Here is an 18,222-nt window from a genome sequence, read left to right as displayed (position 1 = left end):
CTGCCCTTTGGTCAGTACATTTTAATTTCAAAAATTAGCGGCTGTCGTGCAGCAAAAATCCAGTTTACTTTGAGGGTTATTAAGAGAATCCAGGGAGTGGAAAGCCTGCACATGAAGAATATGTTTGCAATAAACGTCTGACTTTAGTATGAAGATCCTTGAATCCAAATGTTATCATCTGATATCCATGGTGTTGTTCTATTGCTGAATGATTTTCCAGCTATTTCGAAGAGCTTTCTCAAACAATTGCATTCATGCTTGTGATTCTATTAGTCCTGTTAGTAATTTCACTTGCAGTAAATTTGGCTTTTCTGAGAACATGAGAGGAAGGGGTGCATGAAGGAATGGTGGCTGTATCTGAACACTCTGCATAGCATACACATTATAATCAAGACCACATACTGTTCCTATCATCAATTGTCTGGTACCTCTGCCAGGCAGGTCGGGTCTCATACTCCCTTGAACAGTGACTATACAATGTCTTGGAATTCATGTATTTAGTAGATGAAAGTCTTTGCTTTTTAACTCAAGGGCACTTTCTAAACATTTTCTCAGCTAATCCATTTAGCAAGATGGATCTTTTTAAAATGTGTTCAAGTGGCACTGCATGGTTGGTAGGGTTTAACAACAGTAACCAAACTCGACATTCTTCTTAACTCTGCACAACCTGAAATAGAGAAGACCAGGTTGGAAATGAGGCTAGAACTCTAGATCACATTGTTTGCTGAGCCTAAAATGCCTTTTCCCATACTTATGGCCACTACTGATACAGAATAAGGATAAAAAATGATGTTTTTGTCCGATAGGAATGGTGTTTTCTAGCATTTATCTTTTATTCTGAGTTTTAAGTCCTACTCACAAGGACACTGAAACTGTAAGAGGTTTTGGTGCAGCTTCCAAGACAACATGGGTTGCATCACTCAAGACATGCCATGATGGCAAGTTAATTAGGTCAATACTGAATTTGCATAAGCAAGGATACGTGTAGAGATCTCCCGTGTATTGACTTATCTAACTTACAAGAACATGGTTGCAATTACCAGGGCATCTTGAACAACAATCTGACATCAAGATTGGATATATTGTGTATTATTGCAGTAATGTCCTTAATGAAAAGTGCTATTGAATGGGGAGATGGCATGATCTTCGCAGGGTATTCAGGCTGTCTGATTCATACCCCACTAGTCTGCAGTCTTTAAAGCCAACTTGCGCTAGATTGCCCTAATTGAGCAACATGTTTTTAGCCTGCAACAGAAACCTGAGTAAGAAGTCACTGTGAATCATCCAGATCATAACCTGAATCATGTATATTGACTCAGGCATAGATATTTAATTTTTCAGGATGGCATGATCTGGTCCTAACAAGGTTGAAATATATGCAGTCGCACAGAATGATAATTTTACTTTAATTGCATCTTATCATATAATGTATCATGTTCGGCGCATGTAGATGTGAAGCCATACGTTATATGTGATATGCAGCATGGAGCTTACACATAGAAATTGCCAGCCCCTGAACAGATTTATTTTTCTTGGAATGTTGAAGATTGATGCCTTTGGCAAGATGAGTCTAGAAGCTATTTGACGGTGAGCAGGCAGACCTGGTTCCAAGCAAAAGGTTAAGAGCAAAATGTGGCAATATGTCCCCTCACCATGTTCCAATATCAAATCTCAAAGAAGTTTATCTAAATCAATCCCATATTATGAACAGGTTTTCTTAATGTGTGGACTGTTTAGAGGAATGGCCTACTTTCTCTTTGGAAGCAGCCTCATATTGGAAGTGGTACCTTGCCCCCTTTTGTCAGAGGGTCATGCTGACCTGGTTACTGTGCTTAGTGCCAGGTTCCTCTTACCTCTGTGGGAGAAGGCAAGGTAATAAGATCCATGAGAAATAGATTGATTGAAGATCTTCCTCGTGAGTTGGATCCAGTTCCAAAGGAAGCAAGGGAAATCTGTGAACAGAAAGTGCAAATTGAAATGGGAATGGAATAATCTGAGTGAGGCCCTGAGTAGGTGAGATTAAGAAGTCTAATTAATTCAGGAGTAGCACTACTTGAATCTAGCTATCTGTGTCATCAAGATGCAACAAAGTAAAATACCAGTGGGAAGAAACATTGGCCTGATTTACAAAAGCTTTTTCAATTGCACAATCCCACTGAATAAACCTTTTTTTAAAAAAAAATCAGGCCCTTTATCTCCTTACTTTGTGCTTAAGGAAATATACACAACTATGCATCACCTTAATACATTGGACAGTCCTACAATTGCCCATAGAGTTTACAGAAGGAAACCGTACTGTTATAGGAACTGGGGATAAACCATACATAACAAAAAATATCCTAACAATAAAAATACTTCCAATGTAATGGATCAAAGGATTGAGACAGGAATGACATGCCTATGCATTGTGCTAGTCGGGCATAGGAAAGTGCATATTTTTAGTGTCACCTTTTGTAACGTGATACATAATGCACATCTTAGAATTGGAAGGGACTGTCAATATAAATGACAACAATACATTGTGGTCTGATGGTAAAGTACCCAATTCAGAATTCCACTGTCACAACTTACTTTTTCTCTTTATGAAACATAGCCATTAGAAATCTCAAAAATGTTAAAAATGTTAGACATATATTGCACACGTGTGGAGCCACCATACTGTATGCAAATGGTGGGGTGCACGTATAGAGTCCCAGATAGGCTTAACTATTCAGATAGAGAAAAACCCATTTGAATGAACAATTGTGGGAACAGATTGAAGGTGGTGCTGCAGAAGCACACACATTGTTTTAGTTTGGTTCGACACATTATATACTCACATATAGTAACATAGAAAGAGCAACAAAATGCTTATTGTTGTGGTTGCAGAGGTCATAGATAGGGCAGCATATAGTCCTGGTGTTTGTGTTTTGTATTTGCAGTAATGTAGTGAAGTGTGATGTGTAGGAACAAACAAATTAGGTGGGAGGTGGAGTCAGCAAGGTGTTGTGGTACAAGCGAGGTTAGTGTGTTAACACGGCAGGAGTGTGTCGATTTTGGATGTTAAAGCCTAGCACACAATGAATAGAATAGAATACAGGCTGTGATGTAAAGCTGTGGCAAGAAAAATCGGAATGGTTGGAGTGGTAGAACTGAACCATGTAAATCAAGAGAAACCCATGCCAATAATATGGAGCAGTGAACTGAACAGATCATACTTGGAACACAACAACCATAAGAACACCTTGATATTTAATAGATTTGCAATGACTGGAACCGATAATGATATGCAATAGAGATGGACAAATCTGAAAACATTGGAAGCCCTAAGGAACTACTGCTCAGACCAACCAGACATATAGAAGTCTTGATATATGTTGACCGCCTTGAGGAAGCCAAGATAGTCAAACCTTGTGGCCATAAGAGCTGGTTGCACATTAGACTAATGTGTTAGGCTGACAAGTCACTAATCTACTAACACACTTTTATCATGATGTAACACAGCAGAATATATGCTACCAGTCAATACATAGAAACCTGAGTAGTACATTTCACGCATTGCGTGTTCTATTTGTATGACTTGCACTTTTAACAAGGGAACCTGCACTGACACTGTTTAATAAGGCCTAGGTTGTAGGCCTTCCCTTGAGTTAAGCTGCACCCTAAACCAATTGAAAAGATACATCTGTTTCTTAGAATTGAACCATCTGATGGTGCAGCCAAACACAGCCTTTATTACCACCCTGGTTTACAACTGTGGCTCTGTTAGTTCAGCTCCAAAAACAAATCCCCTTTCCCATTCCACAGGAGAGAAGCTGAAGTCAGAGGCACCCATGGTACACAGATAAGTGCTAATTGTGTCCAGCTGCAGAGCTTGAATAGGGTGAGAATGGGATGTGAGCTGGTAGGGATGTGCCTGTTGAAGGGCACATTCATGAGAACAGGGCATAAGGTTCTGTGATGCCAATGGGCAAGATGAAGATTTAGAGCACTACTGCCCTCCCCAATGAGCAGTCATCCCATATGAATTACAAGTAGACACACAATCAAAAGAAAATAAATGCCTGAAATTTAGACTAAAGAGTGGTGCCCCAGTAACAGTATTACTAGGAAGCCATATCTGGAACGTTCTGTGATTCGGTATAAGAGCACCAGAGGTGAAGGCCTATTGTCTATTAGTGCAGAGTTGGCCTCACCAGTTTACTTTGCTCGCATTTGGAACCGGAGGGTGTACATCACGTGATGGTTTAAAATTATGAATATATCAATAATGGGAAACCAGCAATCAGGTACTTGGATTCGATTGTGATGATGTAGGGGACAATGTGTTTAGGGGAATGGGTTTAGATTAGATGTGGCCAATCAGTTCAGGTACTATGGGGGGGATTAGTATGTTCTATAAGTGGTAGACAATGAGGGTGGAGGGATTATGTTTTATTCATTATTATGCATAGTATTTTTAATTTTCGGTTTCTACGCTATAAAAGATGCAACGTCCTGAGATAAGATGAGTTCCCTGTCAGTGTGGTTCTATGGGACCATATGAGACCTTTTCGCATATAATAAACCTTGTTTTCGCTTGCAAAAAGGTGCAGTTATTATTTGACCTTTTTGGATTATTTTTACGGACATTTATTTGGTTGCTTTCCTTTCACAAGTTAACATAAAATAGAAAATAAAATGCAATTAGAGCGTTAGAAGGGTGTGGTTAGAAAAAGGCAAAAGGGGAAATGAGCTGCATAACTAGGGAGAAGTAAGGCAGTGAAATAGCCAGCAATTGTGTAGGATTGCTGACCTGTGTTGGAAATGTTATATTTGAAGCTTAATTTAAGGACGATTTTCAGTAATCTACAAAATATTATTCACAATAAAAGTTTAACAGATGTAAATAAAACCATAAAAACTCAAATAAATAATGTAATATGCAATACAACCATAAGTAAATATACTTGATTTTTAACAATGACACCAAATCAATAGGTTATTGAAGCATTGTGGGAGGCATCTATTGGTAATATTCTGCACATATTTCTATCCATAAGAAAAATGTGATTTTCATGTTATCACTCATATTAAAACAGCAAATATGCTGAGGAAGCTACTACAGTCACTAATTGCTGTCTCAGTTCGCAATTAGTGGTGCATTCATAAAGGAGTCTGACGCAATATCTATTTATCGGATTAATATTTTGAAAACAGTGATCAGGCCCCAAATGCACCACTGCGAGAGGCTGCAGAGCAGGAGCAGACGACACATGAAGGAACCAGTCAGGGTAAGGTATGCTGTAAAATGTCTACTAATATAAAATGGCCTACAGGTTTCTCAGATGTGCAGAATGGTATTCTCTAGTGGTAAGCCATGGTTGACAAAATATTATTTCCTCCAATTAACATTAGATGTCACAAATAATATGATCCAAAGCTAATTAGAAGCTGGGGCCTGCAGTGTCTTTAACATAGTTGTATATAATTAAATAATTAGCATCCCAAGTTCACACCTATATGAATGCAACATTTATATGTCTATGTATGAATGAGACCTGAAAATTAAATTAAAAAATTTCATGCAGCCAAAGAGAGGTGCAATATTCAATATTAACATGTCTATGCCTTAAATTAATTCTAAACCTTCCAGCCATCACCTCTTTTGTTTTGCTGTAGTCATCCCAAGTGGGACAGGTATGCCCAGATGTGGGTCCTGTGCCTGCTGGGCCCAGAGACCAAAGCTACTCCTCACTGATGAGGCCCAATGAGGCCAAAACATGTTTGGGGAAGCTTGTGGTCTCATGCAGAAGAGATGTGACCAAGCAGCTCAGGCTGGACTTCTCCTTTTGGGGTGGGACCAAGCCTGATTTGCACATGGATGTTTCCCTTTTGTAATGGCCTTGCAGGTGAAGAACGATGGTCTGGAGGGTTGCCCAACACAATGCCAGAGGTTGAGATTAATTATTCCAGCCATCACCTCTTTTGTTTTGCTATAGTCAACCCGAGTGGTACGGGTATGCCCAGACGTGGGTCCTGTGCCTGCTCAGCCTGGAGACACAAGCTGCTCCTCACGGATGAGGCCCAAAAAGGCTGAAACACGTTTGGGGATGTTTGTAGTCTCATGCAGAAGAGATGTGACCAAACAGTTTGGGCCAGACTGCCCCTTTTGGGATAGGACCAAGCCTGATTTGCATATGGGATTTCCCCTTTTGTAATGGCTTCAAAGGCAAACAACGATGGTCTGGAGGGTTGCTAAAATCAATGCCAGAAGTTACGATTAATTCTAAAGCTTCCAGCCATCACCTCTTTTGTTTTGCTTAGGAAATTCATGCAACACTCACCTTTTGCAAACAAATACAAAACATAAAACTGGGTATCAGAGTGTATTCTGATAAATGATAACAAATAGCATCATTTTACATAATTGCCAGTCAAAAAGACAGACAGAATGAAATTACATGTTATTCAAGAAGCTTGCTACATGTGTGCATTTTCAGTGATGTGAAAGGCAAGAAAATCGTATGAGAAACTACTACTTACAACTTAATACATATATCTCAATCGCATTTCATCACATTACTAACTAGTAGTGCCACTGATAAGCGAAAGTCATATTGTAAAAACTTGCTGGTCACCACAGCTAAAATGCTTACATCCAAAATAACATTGGAATGGTGTGGTTATTGGGTTGTATACAAATTGTTCAAACTACAATTGTTCGAATTACAATTGACCTTTGCACAATTGACCAAATTGTGAAGGTCAATTGTTACATATATGCGGGGGAAACCCCCCGCAACCCCCCATTATATATATATATATTACATGGACGCGGTAGCGTCCATGTAGTTATAGTTAAGTTGGTGTTTCCATAGGAAGAGCATTTTTTGGGTGGCTTATAACTTTGCTCCCTCTGGACGAATCCTCACCAAACTTTGCGAAAAGTGTATATGGCCCACTCTGAAAAGTTTGGTGAGGATTCGTCCAGGGGGGGAAAAGTTATAGGGGAGGTCCCAAAACTTGTGTTTTTTCCTATAGACATAATGGGAAAAAACTGCGCACAGACACAGGCCCAACCGCTGGACGGATTTACACCAAATTTGCGGCAGGAGCCGGGGTTTGGTCCCGAAAGCGTGCTTTTTGCAAATTTGGTATAAATCCGTCCAGTAGTTTTTTATAAAATGACCAAAACGTAAGGCAAAAAAATGTGTGATATCTGTGTTCGCTTCGCGGACGAACTTCCCTGTTCGCTCCGCGGACAGCACCCCGATTGGCCCATGGCCTTGCGTCATGTCCGCAGACATGCGAGATGTTCGCTGATTGGATGGCGAGGGGCGTGGAGCGCGTCAGATTTTCTGTGGCACCCGCCATCTTGTATTCGCCGTGGACCGCGTACAGGGTGATGAAACGTGGATAAAAAATTGTATTTAGTGCCGTGTGTTGGTGTGTAAGAGTGTTTGGGGAGGGTGGGGGAGTATGAGATAGGTTCAATGTTTTGTTTTTTTATGTGCTAGACGTTTTTGTTGCGTTTGATTTGTCCGCGGAGAACACGGCTGTTCTGACATTTTGTAAATAAACTAAATGGTGGGGTGTTTAGAGGACAGAGTATGTGTCATTTTTGTTCGCAAGGAAGGTAAAAATGAGCTATGAACACTCGCGGTGTACTTAATTGTTCGTAAATACACAAACTGGGGGTGTCCTCAGGACGCTGTCCGTATTGTAATCTGTCTAGTTGAATGTGTTCTAAGAACACTCGCGGTGTCCCAAAATGGTTGCAACTACACAAAATGGGGGTGTTCTGAGAACGTTGTTTGTATTGTTCGTTGTCAGGGTGAAAGTGTTTTAAGACCACTCCTTTTCTCCACTAATAGTACAATTTCCTGTGGGCGTCAACCGACTTTTTGTCCACTAAAGAAACGATAAATCCGGCTAGTGTGCGCCGACATTATGTGATAATCCTATGACTGGCGCTATTGACCTGGCAGACTTGCTTTTGCGACACTAAATCATATCTCCCGCCCATAAGCCTGATATTATCAAAGCATTCATATTCCCTGCCTCTCTCCGTGACATTACAGGGTGCGTCATCAAATGCGCCCAGTCCTCTGCAGTCCTAAGTGACTTTACACAGAACCCAGAAGACAAAACATATTATGTCACAACACAGCGCGCCACAATTCGGAATATGAAACAGTGATTTAAAAGCAAACAGCAAGATTGTACATTTTGTAAAGTACATTTATTTGACATGAAATGTTTAGAGAATATTCAGCAATTTGCATTTGTCTTTGTTGTCGATCCGCAAAAGTTCATGTTGAGGCACGCGATGTTCCTTTGCGGTACAGAGGGTGTTAGATCAGCTTACAACTCAGTGTGCCACAATTCGGAATATGAAACTGTGGTTTATAAGTAAACAGCAGGATTGTACATTTGGTAAAGTACATTTATTTCACATGAAATGTTTACTGAATATTCAGCGATTTGCTATTGTCTCTGTTGTTGATCAGCAAAAGTTTATTTTGAGCTACGCGTTGTTCCTTTGCGGTAGATAGGCTGTTGGTTTACGCTCTGATAATCGGAAGGTTGCTCCAACAACGAGCCATTAGACCACCCTATTGGTTGGTATGTTGTTTGTAGGCGCTAGTACTGCGTAAGGGCATATTGGTCCTTGGCGATTGTCCCATAAAATGGTGAGGGTCATGAAGTTGCATATTTGGACCTGCACCTGGCAGTTGAAGACCCCATCCGCTGGAGTCTGTAAATCGTGACATAGGCAAAATGGGGCCACTTACCTGTTTTAAAAAACATAAATTAGTCTCACCAGCCAATCTTCATTAAAAATCATAATTTTATTTATTAGGGCATGAAACTATTGGCTATTGAAGATAGTGCAATGGAGTATGTTAATAATAAAATAATAATATTTTCCCATTCATATAGCGCTAAGAACCGTGAGGTATCTAAGCAGTGCTTATTATTAACCACGGTGTGTGGTGCTCATTTATCGACCACGGAAGGATGAAAGGCTAAGTTTGGCCTTGCCGGGATTCAAACTTGCGTTTCCAAGCTGTACACGGATGTCAAAGCGAGCGTTGTACTTGCTGTGCAACTTGACAGGCTACAGTGAAGTGGCACAGCGAGTAGAGCGCTTGACCGCCTATTGACCGGTTAAATTATTTCTATTAAACCACCCTGTGTCGTCTGCCTTTTTCAGAGCCCTCTAAACAACAAGGGATCAATTCGGCGGTGATAGTGCGCGGTAGAAAACATTATGCCACTTTCAACGAACAAGTTCAACTTGAGCGGTCTTTAATGCTATGCTATTGTAATTATATTTGGTATAAAATAATCTAAAGGGTTACTTACAGTACAATTGCAATTTCCATTGTCTACGAGTAGTGCAGTCTCAAAATACGACTCCGCGTGTGCGAACGATCTTTCGCATAGTGATATAATATATAAAAGTGGTTTAATTTCAGAAATTTCATCCTTATCTTCTCTTACGTTTTAGCAACACTCCTTCAAGAGAAGTCTTTCATCACAATCTCTGTCTGTCAAGGTCAAAACACAATACAACCTTATAGTCCGCTTCGTGAGCCTCTCCGGGGCCCGAGAAAAAAATGGAAGCAGCTGACCTTCACTGTGAACGAGCATAAATTCTTACTTTGCAACATTCTGTGTATAGCCATCTGTGAGAAGTTGGTTTTTGCACGCCATGTTTGTATATTGTTTGCGTGATATTAAAAAAAGTTTGTTTAAGGGACGTTATGGTTCTAAGTACAGCCGAAAGACCCCTGAAAATCGCAAGTTATGGTAAGCTATGAAAAATAACTTGCGCCACCACCGTGCACTGCTAAGACTAACACCCAGGACATCAAAGATGACATCGCAAATGTCATTGATGAAATCACTGATGACATCACATGTGTATGTCATTTTTATGCAATTTGTGTACTAGGGATTTTTATTATAATGTTGCGAAAAAAGTGTCAAGGATATTGCAATAAATATCATACCGTTATTAGTGCTTTGAACAATGCATTGATATAAATAGCATTGTATTATGGGATTCTATCTAGTATACTGAGCTACTAATGAAGAAACATAGCATTGTGTGCAGAGTACAAGATGAAAGTATAATATTTGTAATGTTAATATGTTGAATAATTAAATGATAATTGTCCTGAAATGTTCAAAAATTCACAAAATGGGGGTGTTCTGAGGACGTTATTCGTATTGTGTGATTGCTTAGCTGTATGCAATGAGGGAATGGCACAGAGAGTAAAGTGGACGCCGTCCGCGGACACTGTGGCTGTTCGTGGACAGGGTGTGCTACATCCGGGTTTTTCCAGGAAATCCAACATGGAAAGAAGACTGTACGGATCAGCCAATCAGATGTCGAGGTTGTGGATTTGTGTTGAAAGAGACTGTGTGTGGTGAAGATGGCAGAAGTAGAGAAAGTCAGGGTGTTGGTGCTTGGAGATATGTTTGTGTATGGTTTACGACAGTACGCTCAATGCAGGCATGTTGCAAAGAACTTTGATGTGAAAGGAGTGGCGGTAGTGTGGATCACTGTGCCTGATTGCAATGTACAGGGAATTGTACAAGTTTGTGAGGATATGGCCACAATGAACAGTCCGCATGTGGTAGTTTTGCACTATGGTGCTTTCCATTTGGGCAACATCAGTGCCCCTACTTTGTTGGCTGATTTGGAATGATTGGTTCAAGCCGTAATGAAGATCCTTCCAAATGCAAAAGTAATTTTTTCTGGATTACTACCTAGGGCAATATGGGACAATAGTTCAGTTTTTTGACCTCAGCAAAACATTGCTAGGTGTGTCATCAACCGAGGCATGTGTGCCTTCATGCTTAGAGCTGGTATGTTCTTCTGTAATAATGAGAATATTGATGCCAGTAATGCTGGTAATTTTAGGAGTAAAGTAAGAAAAAAAACAAGAAAAAAAATACAAAACAACAGGTGTCTGTCAAGCATCTGTAAAAAAAAACAAAAAAAAACGGCTCTTTTCAGAGCCAACTTCAAAGGGGAAATGGGGCACACTATTTAAATTTACATTCATGACGCTCAGATTTTCGATATGTCCGCGGACATGACGGTAGTCTGCGGACCTGAAAATCACTACGAGGGGGTTAGTATGTTCTATGTTACATGTATATGAAGTCAGGGATATTATGGTTAAGTTGTGCTACTAAAAACCTATGAAATTCAGTGAAAAACTTTGTTAAAGGGACGTTATGTTTAAGTTGCGCTACTAAAAACCTATGAAATTCAGTAAAAAAACTTTGTTAAAGGGACGTTATGGTTAAGTTGCGCTACTAAAAACCTATGAAATTCAGTGAAAAAACTTTGTTAAAGGGACGTTATGGTTTAAAGTAAAACCGAAAAACCCCTGAAATTCGGCAGTTATGGTAACATAAGCAACCATAACTCGTGCCACCGTGCACTGCTAACACTAACACCCAGGAAATCAAAGATGACATCACAAATGTCATTGATAACATCACTGATGACATCACATGGCTGGCTCTCCCTTTTTATCCTTTACTGACATATCGAATCCACATAGTTTTCTTCAGTAACAGTCAGGAAGTAAAAATTGAAAAGGTACTATATTTGTAGACCTAGGGTCAAGTCACATCATATGAAACATATACATAGCGGAAGACACAGGCTTGAAAGAGAGCAATCCTTTCTGTGCATGAAGATAATCATTAGGGTTATCAGCACTTTCTCATAGTTTTATTTTTATTACTCTACCTTCCCTGTATATGCTCATATTTGTATACATTATACTCACTCTCCTTTCCTTTGGGTGCAGTCACATCATGTGATACACATACATATGGTAAGTAGCAGCTTTGAAACAGAGCAATATTTTCTCTGCATAAAGACAATCAGTTAGGTTATGAACTCTTTCTGCTACTACCTCTGCTTTTTTGTTTACTTCACTGTCCCTGTATATACTCATATTTGTATGTGTTGTTGTCTCGTTGTGTTTTGTCTGTAATAATTATGTATTAAGTGGGTTTTATTATCTACTTATTACATGTTTCACAGTACGCAAAACTCTAATAAGAAAGCAGTTATCATTTCAGTATTCAACATGGCAAGATTATGAATATGGCACCTTCATCATGTATGCTGCACACACTGCCTATGTTTCTGCATGAGTAGCTTAGTATACTGGATATAACTTCATAATAGAATGCTATTTATATCAATGCATTGCTTAATGCACTAATTAGCTCATGATATTTATCCCAATGATCCTTGACAGTTTTTGGTCAGCATTATAAGAATCCCTTGTACAGAGTGATGTCATCAATGACATTTGTGATGTCATCTTTGATGTCCTGGGTGTTAGTGGTAGCAGTGCACGGTGGCGCGAGTTATGGTTGCTTATGTTACCATAACTGCCGAATTTCAGGGGTTTTTCAGTTTTACTTTGAACCATAATGTCCCTTTAACAAAGATTTTTCACTGATATATATATATATATATATATATATATATATATATATATATATATATATATATATATATATATATATATATATATATAAACCAAACCAATATATATATATACATATATATATATATATGTATATATATTTTCAAAAACAGAAAAAAAGCCCTAGGACAGGGCAAAATTCGACGGGTTGCACTCCCAAGAGCAGCTGAGAAACGAAATCCAGTCTCAGCAAGGAAAAGGCATGACAGCAAATCCAGGCAGGGCAAATGTTTCTTTATTAATAAAAAGGTGCAGCAAAAAGGGAAAGCCTGGTTACAAAACGACACGTTTCGCGGTACACTGACCGCTTGTTCACGTAGGTAGGGAGTTTCATGGAAGAAGGACTTTTTATATATGCTTTAAAAACCCCTATGATACAAGTGCATAGAATGTCCCCATTCACGAGGTGGTGCAAAATGATGAACACATGGCAGCCATCTTAAAACATTTAAGGCACTTCAACATGCAGTGTGTTAAATAAAATAAAAACACATCGTAAGTGTCAATACATCAACCAAATGTTATACGATTAAGAATATAGCAACAATTGCACAGATGTGCTGGCTGCGAGGACTGTGGAGGAAAAATGGCAAAAAGAAAGCCTCAGGTACATAACGAGTGTCAAAGGAAAAATATATATTAAAAATATATATATATATATATATATATAAATATATATAAATACACATCGTTCAAAATAAACGTGTGTTTTCCAATGGTATGTCTGTCAACAAAGGCTGGTACCGAAAGTTAAATAAAGTAAAAAAATAATAATGCCATTCTAAGGCAACCACCAATAATGACGAGCCCTGCCTGGTAGGTCTGCCCATATTATAACGTCTGAAGCAGCCATTACCTCAACACAGTCCAAGCAGCCCCACAACATAATGTGTTCACTAGACAAAATATAGCCATTCTAAGTGTCCACCGTTGGTCTCGGATAAACAAAGCTATATAGTCATGTAAGTCTAAGTTTACGCATACATGTGCGAGGTGTAATACAAATCGAACTTAATAATGCAGTGTTGAGACAATGTAAAGTGCTTAGTGCTTTAGCAGCAGTGTAAAGTGCTAAGTGCATTAGCAGCAATTTTAAAGTGCTTAGTGCAATAGCAGCAGTTGTTAAAATGCATAATATTTAGCAGCAAGGTAGGGAAAAAGTTTAAAGGAGAGAAATGTCCACACAACAGCAATGATAAAATGCACAGTGCTCTACGTCCATGGATGCACAAATATGTTCCTAAGTGTATGGTTCATATACTGAGTAACATAATACAATTTGACAGTCAAATAGATAAAAGAATGAAAGTCAATAAATATATATATCTCACAAATAGATAAAATAACAATGTCAATGGAACAAAAAACGTGCATACATGGACGGCTGTAAAGTAGACAACAAATTTATCCCCAATAAAGTGCAAGTGCAAAAAACTTAAAATTGCCTACCATGAATGGTAAACTATCCCCTAAAAAAAAATCCTCAAGACCCATTCTGCTTGATGAGCCCAGCAAGGAAGATAACATCACTGGGAAATTATTACCTTAAAAAGACTACATACCAAGCTACAAGTAATCAATCGACAATGAAACAATGCGAGACAAAAAAAACGAGATATGGGGACAGAGTAAAAAAGCAATTAAGAAGCCTAAAACCAAGCTATATAAAGATATTGATCAAAGTGATAAATATCAATAGAAAATACCCTCCTAAGAATCTTGTTAAAATCAATCATATGCAAGATATGCTTCACAATCATTTGGAGAAAGAACCTGTAAGATGCATCTATAAAAAAGAAGACAGAAGAGTTAATGTACATTGATACATAGGAATGTGGACCGGAATGGAAAAGTATTCAAATATTAAACACACTAGGGGTCACTCTTGAACATTGCAGGTACCTAGTATTGCAAAAAAGTGCAAGAAAATTCACAAAGTATACTTAATTGGTACCTAAAAACGTATATAACTCTTCATCAAGATTGTGCCCGCTGGGTTTTTTTGTTTCAGGATCGAGAATGGACCTAGTTTCCAGTTGTCTCAATAGTAACTCCCGGTTACCACCTCTGGGTGATTTAGGCACTGTCCGAATACCAAAGAAGGAAAAGCCCTCCAATTTACCTTCATGTTGAGACTGAAAATGCAGAGCCATCGGATAGTTGGGATCAACATTTCTTATGGCTCTTATGTGTTGCAGCATTATCAGCTTCAATTTACGCTTTGTACTGCCCACATACCACATATTGCAAGGGCAATTCAAAACATAGACCACAAATTCTGTATCGCAAGTGATTCTAGATGCGATTTGAACATTATTACCCAGGATAGGATGTATATAACACGTCTTGTTGACTGCATAAGTGCAGGCTTTGCATTTGGAACATTTATGAAAGCCTCGTGGTTTGGTGTTTAACCAACCATCAGTCAATGCATTGTCAACAGGCCTCATAAAGCTGAGAACTAAGGTATCCCTAAATGAGGTAGATCTGCGAAAGGTAATATTAATGCAATCTCCCAAAATAGTATTTAAATGCTCATCTGATTTAAGGATATGCCAATGACGTTGCATGACTTGTCGAATCTTGTGGGCACCCTCACCATAAGTCAAGATAAGACGTGTCTCACTGGGGTCTGTGGTTCTGTGTTCAGGGATGTCAGCTGACAAAAGTTGAGTGCGATCAATCGCTCTAGCTTTATGGAAGGCTCTCTCCAACACTTTTTTGGGGTAACCCCGTTGCTTAAATTTGTTGGCCATGAGGGTACATTCGCAATCAAAAGTTTCAATCTTAGAACAATTTCTGCGTATGCGAATGAACTCCCCATAGGGGATACTCCATTTTAAAGCTGTGGGGTGATTACTCTTGGCGTGAAGACGGATATTAGAACTAGTAGGTTTTCTAAACAGACTAGTAGTCAATTCACCTTGAGCCACAGTAACAAGAATATCCAAGTATGTGATAGCAGTCTTGCTGTGGCTCTCCGTGAACTGCAGATTAAGGTCATTGATATTGAGTACTGCGACAAAATCCAACCATTCTGCACTAGTTCCTTCCCAAATGATAAACAAATCATCTATGTATCTAAGCCATAGGGCAATCTTGGATGTGTGGTAACAATTTCTAGGATCCCATATAACAAATTTCTCCCACCAGCCCATCAACAAATTAGCATAGGAGGGGGCAAATGTAGAACCCATAGCAGTACCTTGTAATTGCCTGATGAACTGCTTGTGGAAAAGAAAACAATTATTGGTTAAACAAAGCGAAATCATTTCCAATATCATTTGAGAATGTTGGAGGTAATTCAAAGATCTGGTATGCAAGAAATGTTTACATGCTTTAAGACCATCTGTATGTCTAATTGACATGTAGAGAGAGACTACATCAAGTGTTGTTAATAGATAAGTAGATTCCCATGGTATACCTACTATGCGACTGAGAAAATCTTTGGTGTCACGAAGATAAGAAGGCAAGGTGGTAACAAAGGACACCAAAGACTCATCAGTAAATCTCAAAGTATTTTCTAACAAGGCACCACATAGGGTGACTATTGGTCTGCCAGGAGGCCTTATAAGGCTCTTGTGTACTTTAGGCAGAAAGTAAATAGTCGGAATAACTGGGAGCTTCGGATGTAGATAAGAACAAATGTCCTCATCCAACAGGTATTTCTCTTTCCATGTCTGTAAAAGGTGCTCTAATTTGTCACCCATGGTTCCAGATGGATCATTTAGTAGTTTAGCATAACAGTCCTTGTTCAGTAGTTGTCTATGGGCCTCTTTGATATAATCATCACGATTCATGAGGACGATATTCATGCCCTTATCTGATGGTTTGATAATGCAGTCCGTCATGGCACTCAAACGTTCAATAGTGCATTGTTGTGATGCAGTAAGATTAGTTTTATGAGGCACCCGTTTCTTCCTGATTTTTTTTAGATCCTGAACAACCAAATCTTGAAAGGCCTCAACATGTCCCCCCGGATTAAATACCGGGTTGAAGCGTGATTTAGCTTTGAGTTGTGTCTTTCCAGGCCGAGCTGTGTCAACATACATGTCTCGATCCCCATCGGTTTCTAGATCTTCCAAATCTCTTAAAGTAAATGCATCTTGAATAGAAACATCAGTGCCTTCCTGGAGATTAGATTTTGATTTAGATTTAGGTGGATACATGGTAAAGAATTTTTTCAATCTAACTTTACGCATGTATTTGTCGAAGTCAATCCGAGTTTCAGCATAGTCATATCTGGTCGTAAGGCAAAAGTTGAGGCCCATTTGCAATACATTGGTTTCATCAGCGGTAATATGGTGGGTGGACAAGTTAATAATAGACATATCCGATTGATCCATTGTCATGTTGGTTATTTCTTTATTCCAGAGCGTGTTAGTCACCCTGGTTTGTCCGCGCTCGATGTTGATGCTGCGCCTTCACCGCCTTGTTTTTTTCGGCCTCTTAGACCAGAGGCTTTTCCTCTTCCTCGGCCTCTGGTTTTCTTGCCGCTGTTTAACCTTCCCTCCATATATATATATATATATATATATATATATATATATATATATATATATATATATACATACATGGTCAATTGTGCAAAGGTCAATTCAGACCCTCGACTTTCGGTCAATTAGGTAATTCGAACAATTGTGTTCAAACAATTTGGGTAATACCGGTTATTGTATAGCCGGTTCTGACTGAGAACAAAGGGAAGGAGGTCAGTATTAATTTTTCATTTTGTTTTAAGATTTTTAAAACAACTCAGGAATATGGCTGAACATACCCTATGGAAAGAATTGTACATTTAAATATATTCTCCAGTTCACATCAAATAATGAGCACTATGGGGTCTATAGTTGGGAGAGATGCTGCATACATTTACTAAATGGTTTCTGTGAATGCAAGTATATACATATTCTATGAGGATTCTGCAACCTGAAGAACCATCTGTTGATTAGGTTGGGCTCACGGCATATCATCACAATGCACCTGACCTATATTCATGCATAGTTATATATGGATGTTCCCTTTGATAGGCATTTGGATTTCCCTCTTGCATTGCACAACGTACATGTCCCAGAAAGCACCTTTTAGTAGTTTGGGCAACCTGACTTTTTCCATGTTATAGTCTGAGAACTACAATCACCTGAAGCTCTAAAAGTTATGCTTTCACCTTCCCTGATTCAGAGATGGACAAGGCAGATTACTTGCGTTGAGATGTTCCAGGTGCTACTAATGAGCTTTTATGTCAGTACAAAAGCAGCTGCATACAGGAACACTTTATTCTTGCATTGACTGTGTTTCCAGGCCTGTCTGATTTGAAGTATGATATCCTGTTGCTTGATGTTGTCAAAACCTGCAATTGTTACAGCTCTTTGCTTTCTCTCCTACATCTGTGGGACGTTGCCCCTATTCCCCTGCTTGCAGCTCCCTGCTCCTCTACCTTAATCCCTATGCATTATATCTGTAATCTCCTGCTGTCTGTCCAAAGTTCCTGTGTTCCATGCTTGCTGTCCCATGCAACCATCATGATCCCTGTCCAGAAATTCAGTGCAGTTTCCATGTTCCCATTTCCGAGTTTCCGAGTTTCAGTCTATAGTACCCTGGTTTCTACTACAGAGCCTTTTCCCTTAGTTTCCATAGTCTGAAATCCATAGTCTGAAATCCCTTGATTCCAGTCCCTAGTTTTTATTCTGCATGTCCATTCTTCAGTACTCTTGCCATTGCTCTTGGTCCA

General features: G+C 39.1%; 1 protein-coding gene across 2 annotated transcripts in view; it reads right to left on the bottom strand.

Annotated features, from left to right (window-relative positions):
• The window catches only part of FIGN (fidgetin, microtubule severing factor), a 316,802-nt gene that overhangs the window by 62,507 nt on the left and 236,073 nt on the right, over positions 1–18,222 (bottom strand). Inside the window, exon 3 of one of the 2 annotated variants that reach the window (XM_069616313.1) lies at positions 1,854–1,952. The exons of the other annotated variant lie outside the window; for it this stretch is intronic. Coding sequence (XP_069472414.1) covers positions 1,854–1,952 — 99 coding nt within the window. The remainder of the gene's footprint in view (positions 1–1,853; positions 1,953–18,222) is intronic. 2 annotated transcript variants of the gene reach the window in all.

Source organism: Ambystoma mexicanum, chromosome 9, assembly GCF_040938575.1.
Source record: "Ambystoma mexicanum isolate Mex_15411 chromosome 9, UKY_AmexF1_1, whole genome shotgun sequence".
Classification (NCBI taxonomy): Eukaryota; Metazoa; Chordata; class Amphibia; order Caudata; family Ambystomatidae; genus Ambystoma; species Ambystoma mexicanum.
This window is presented reverse-complemented; position numbering and strand designations above follow the sequence as displayed.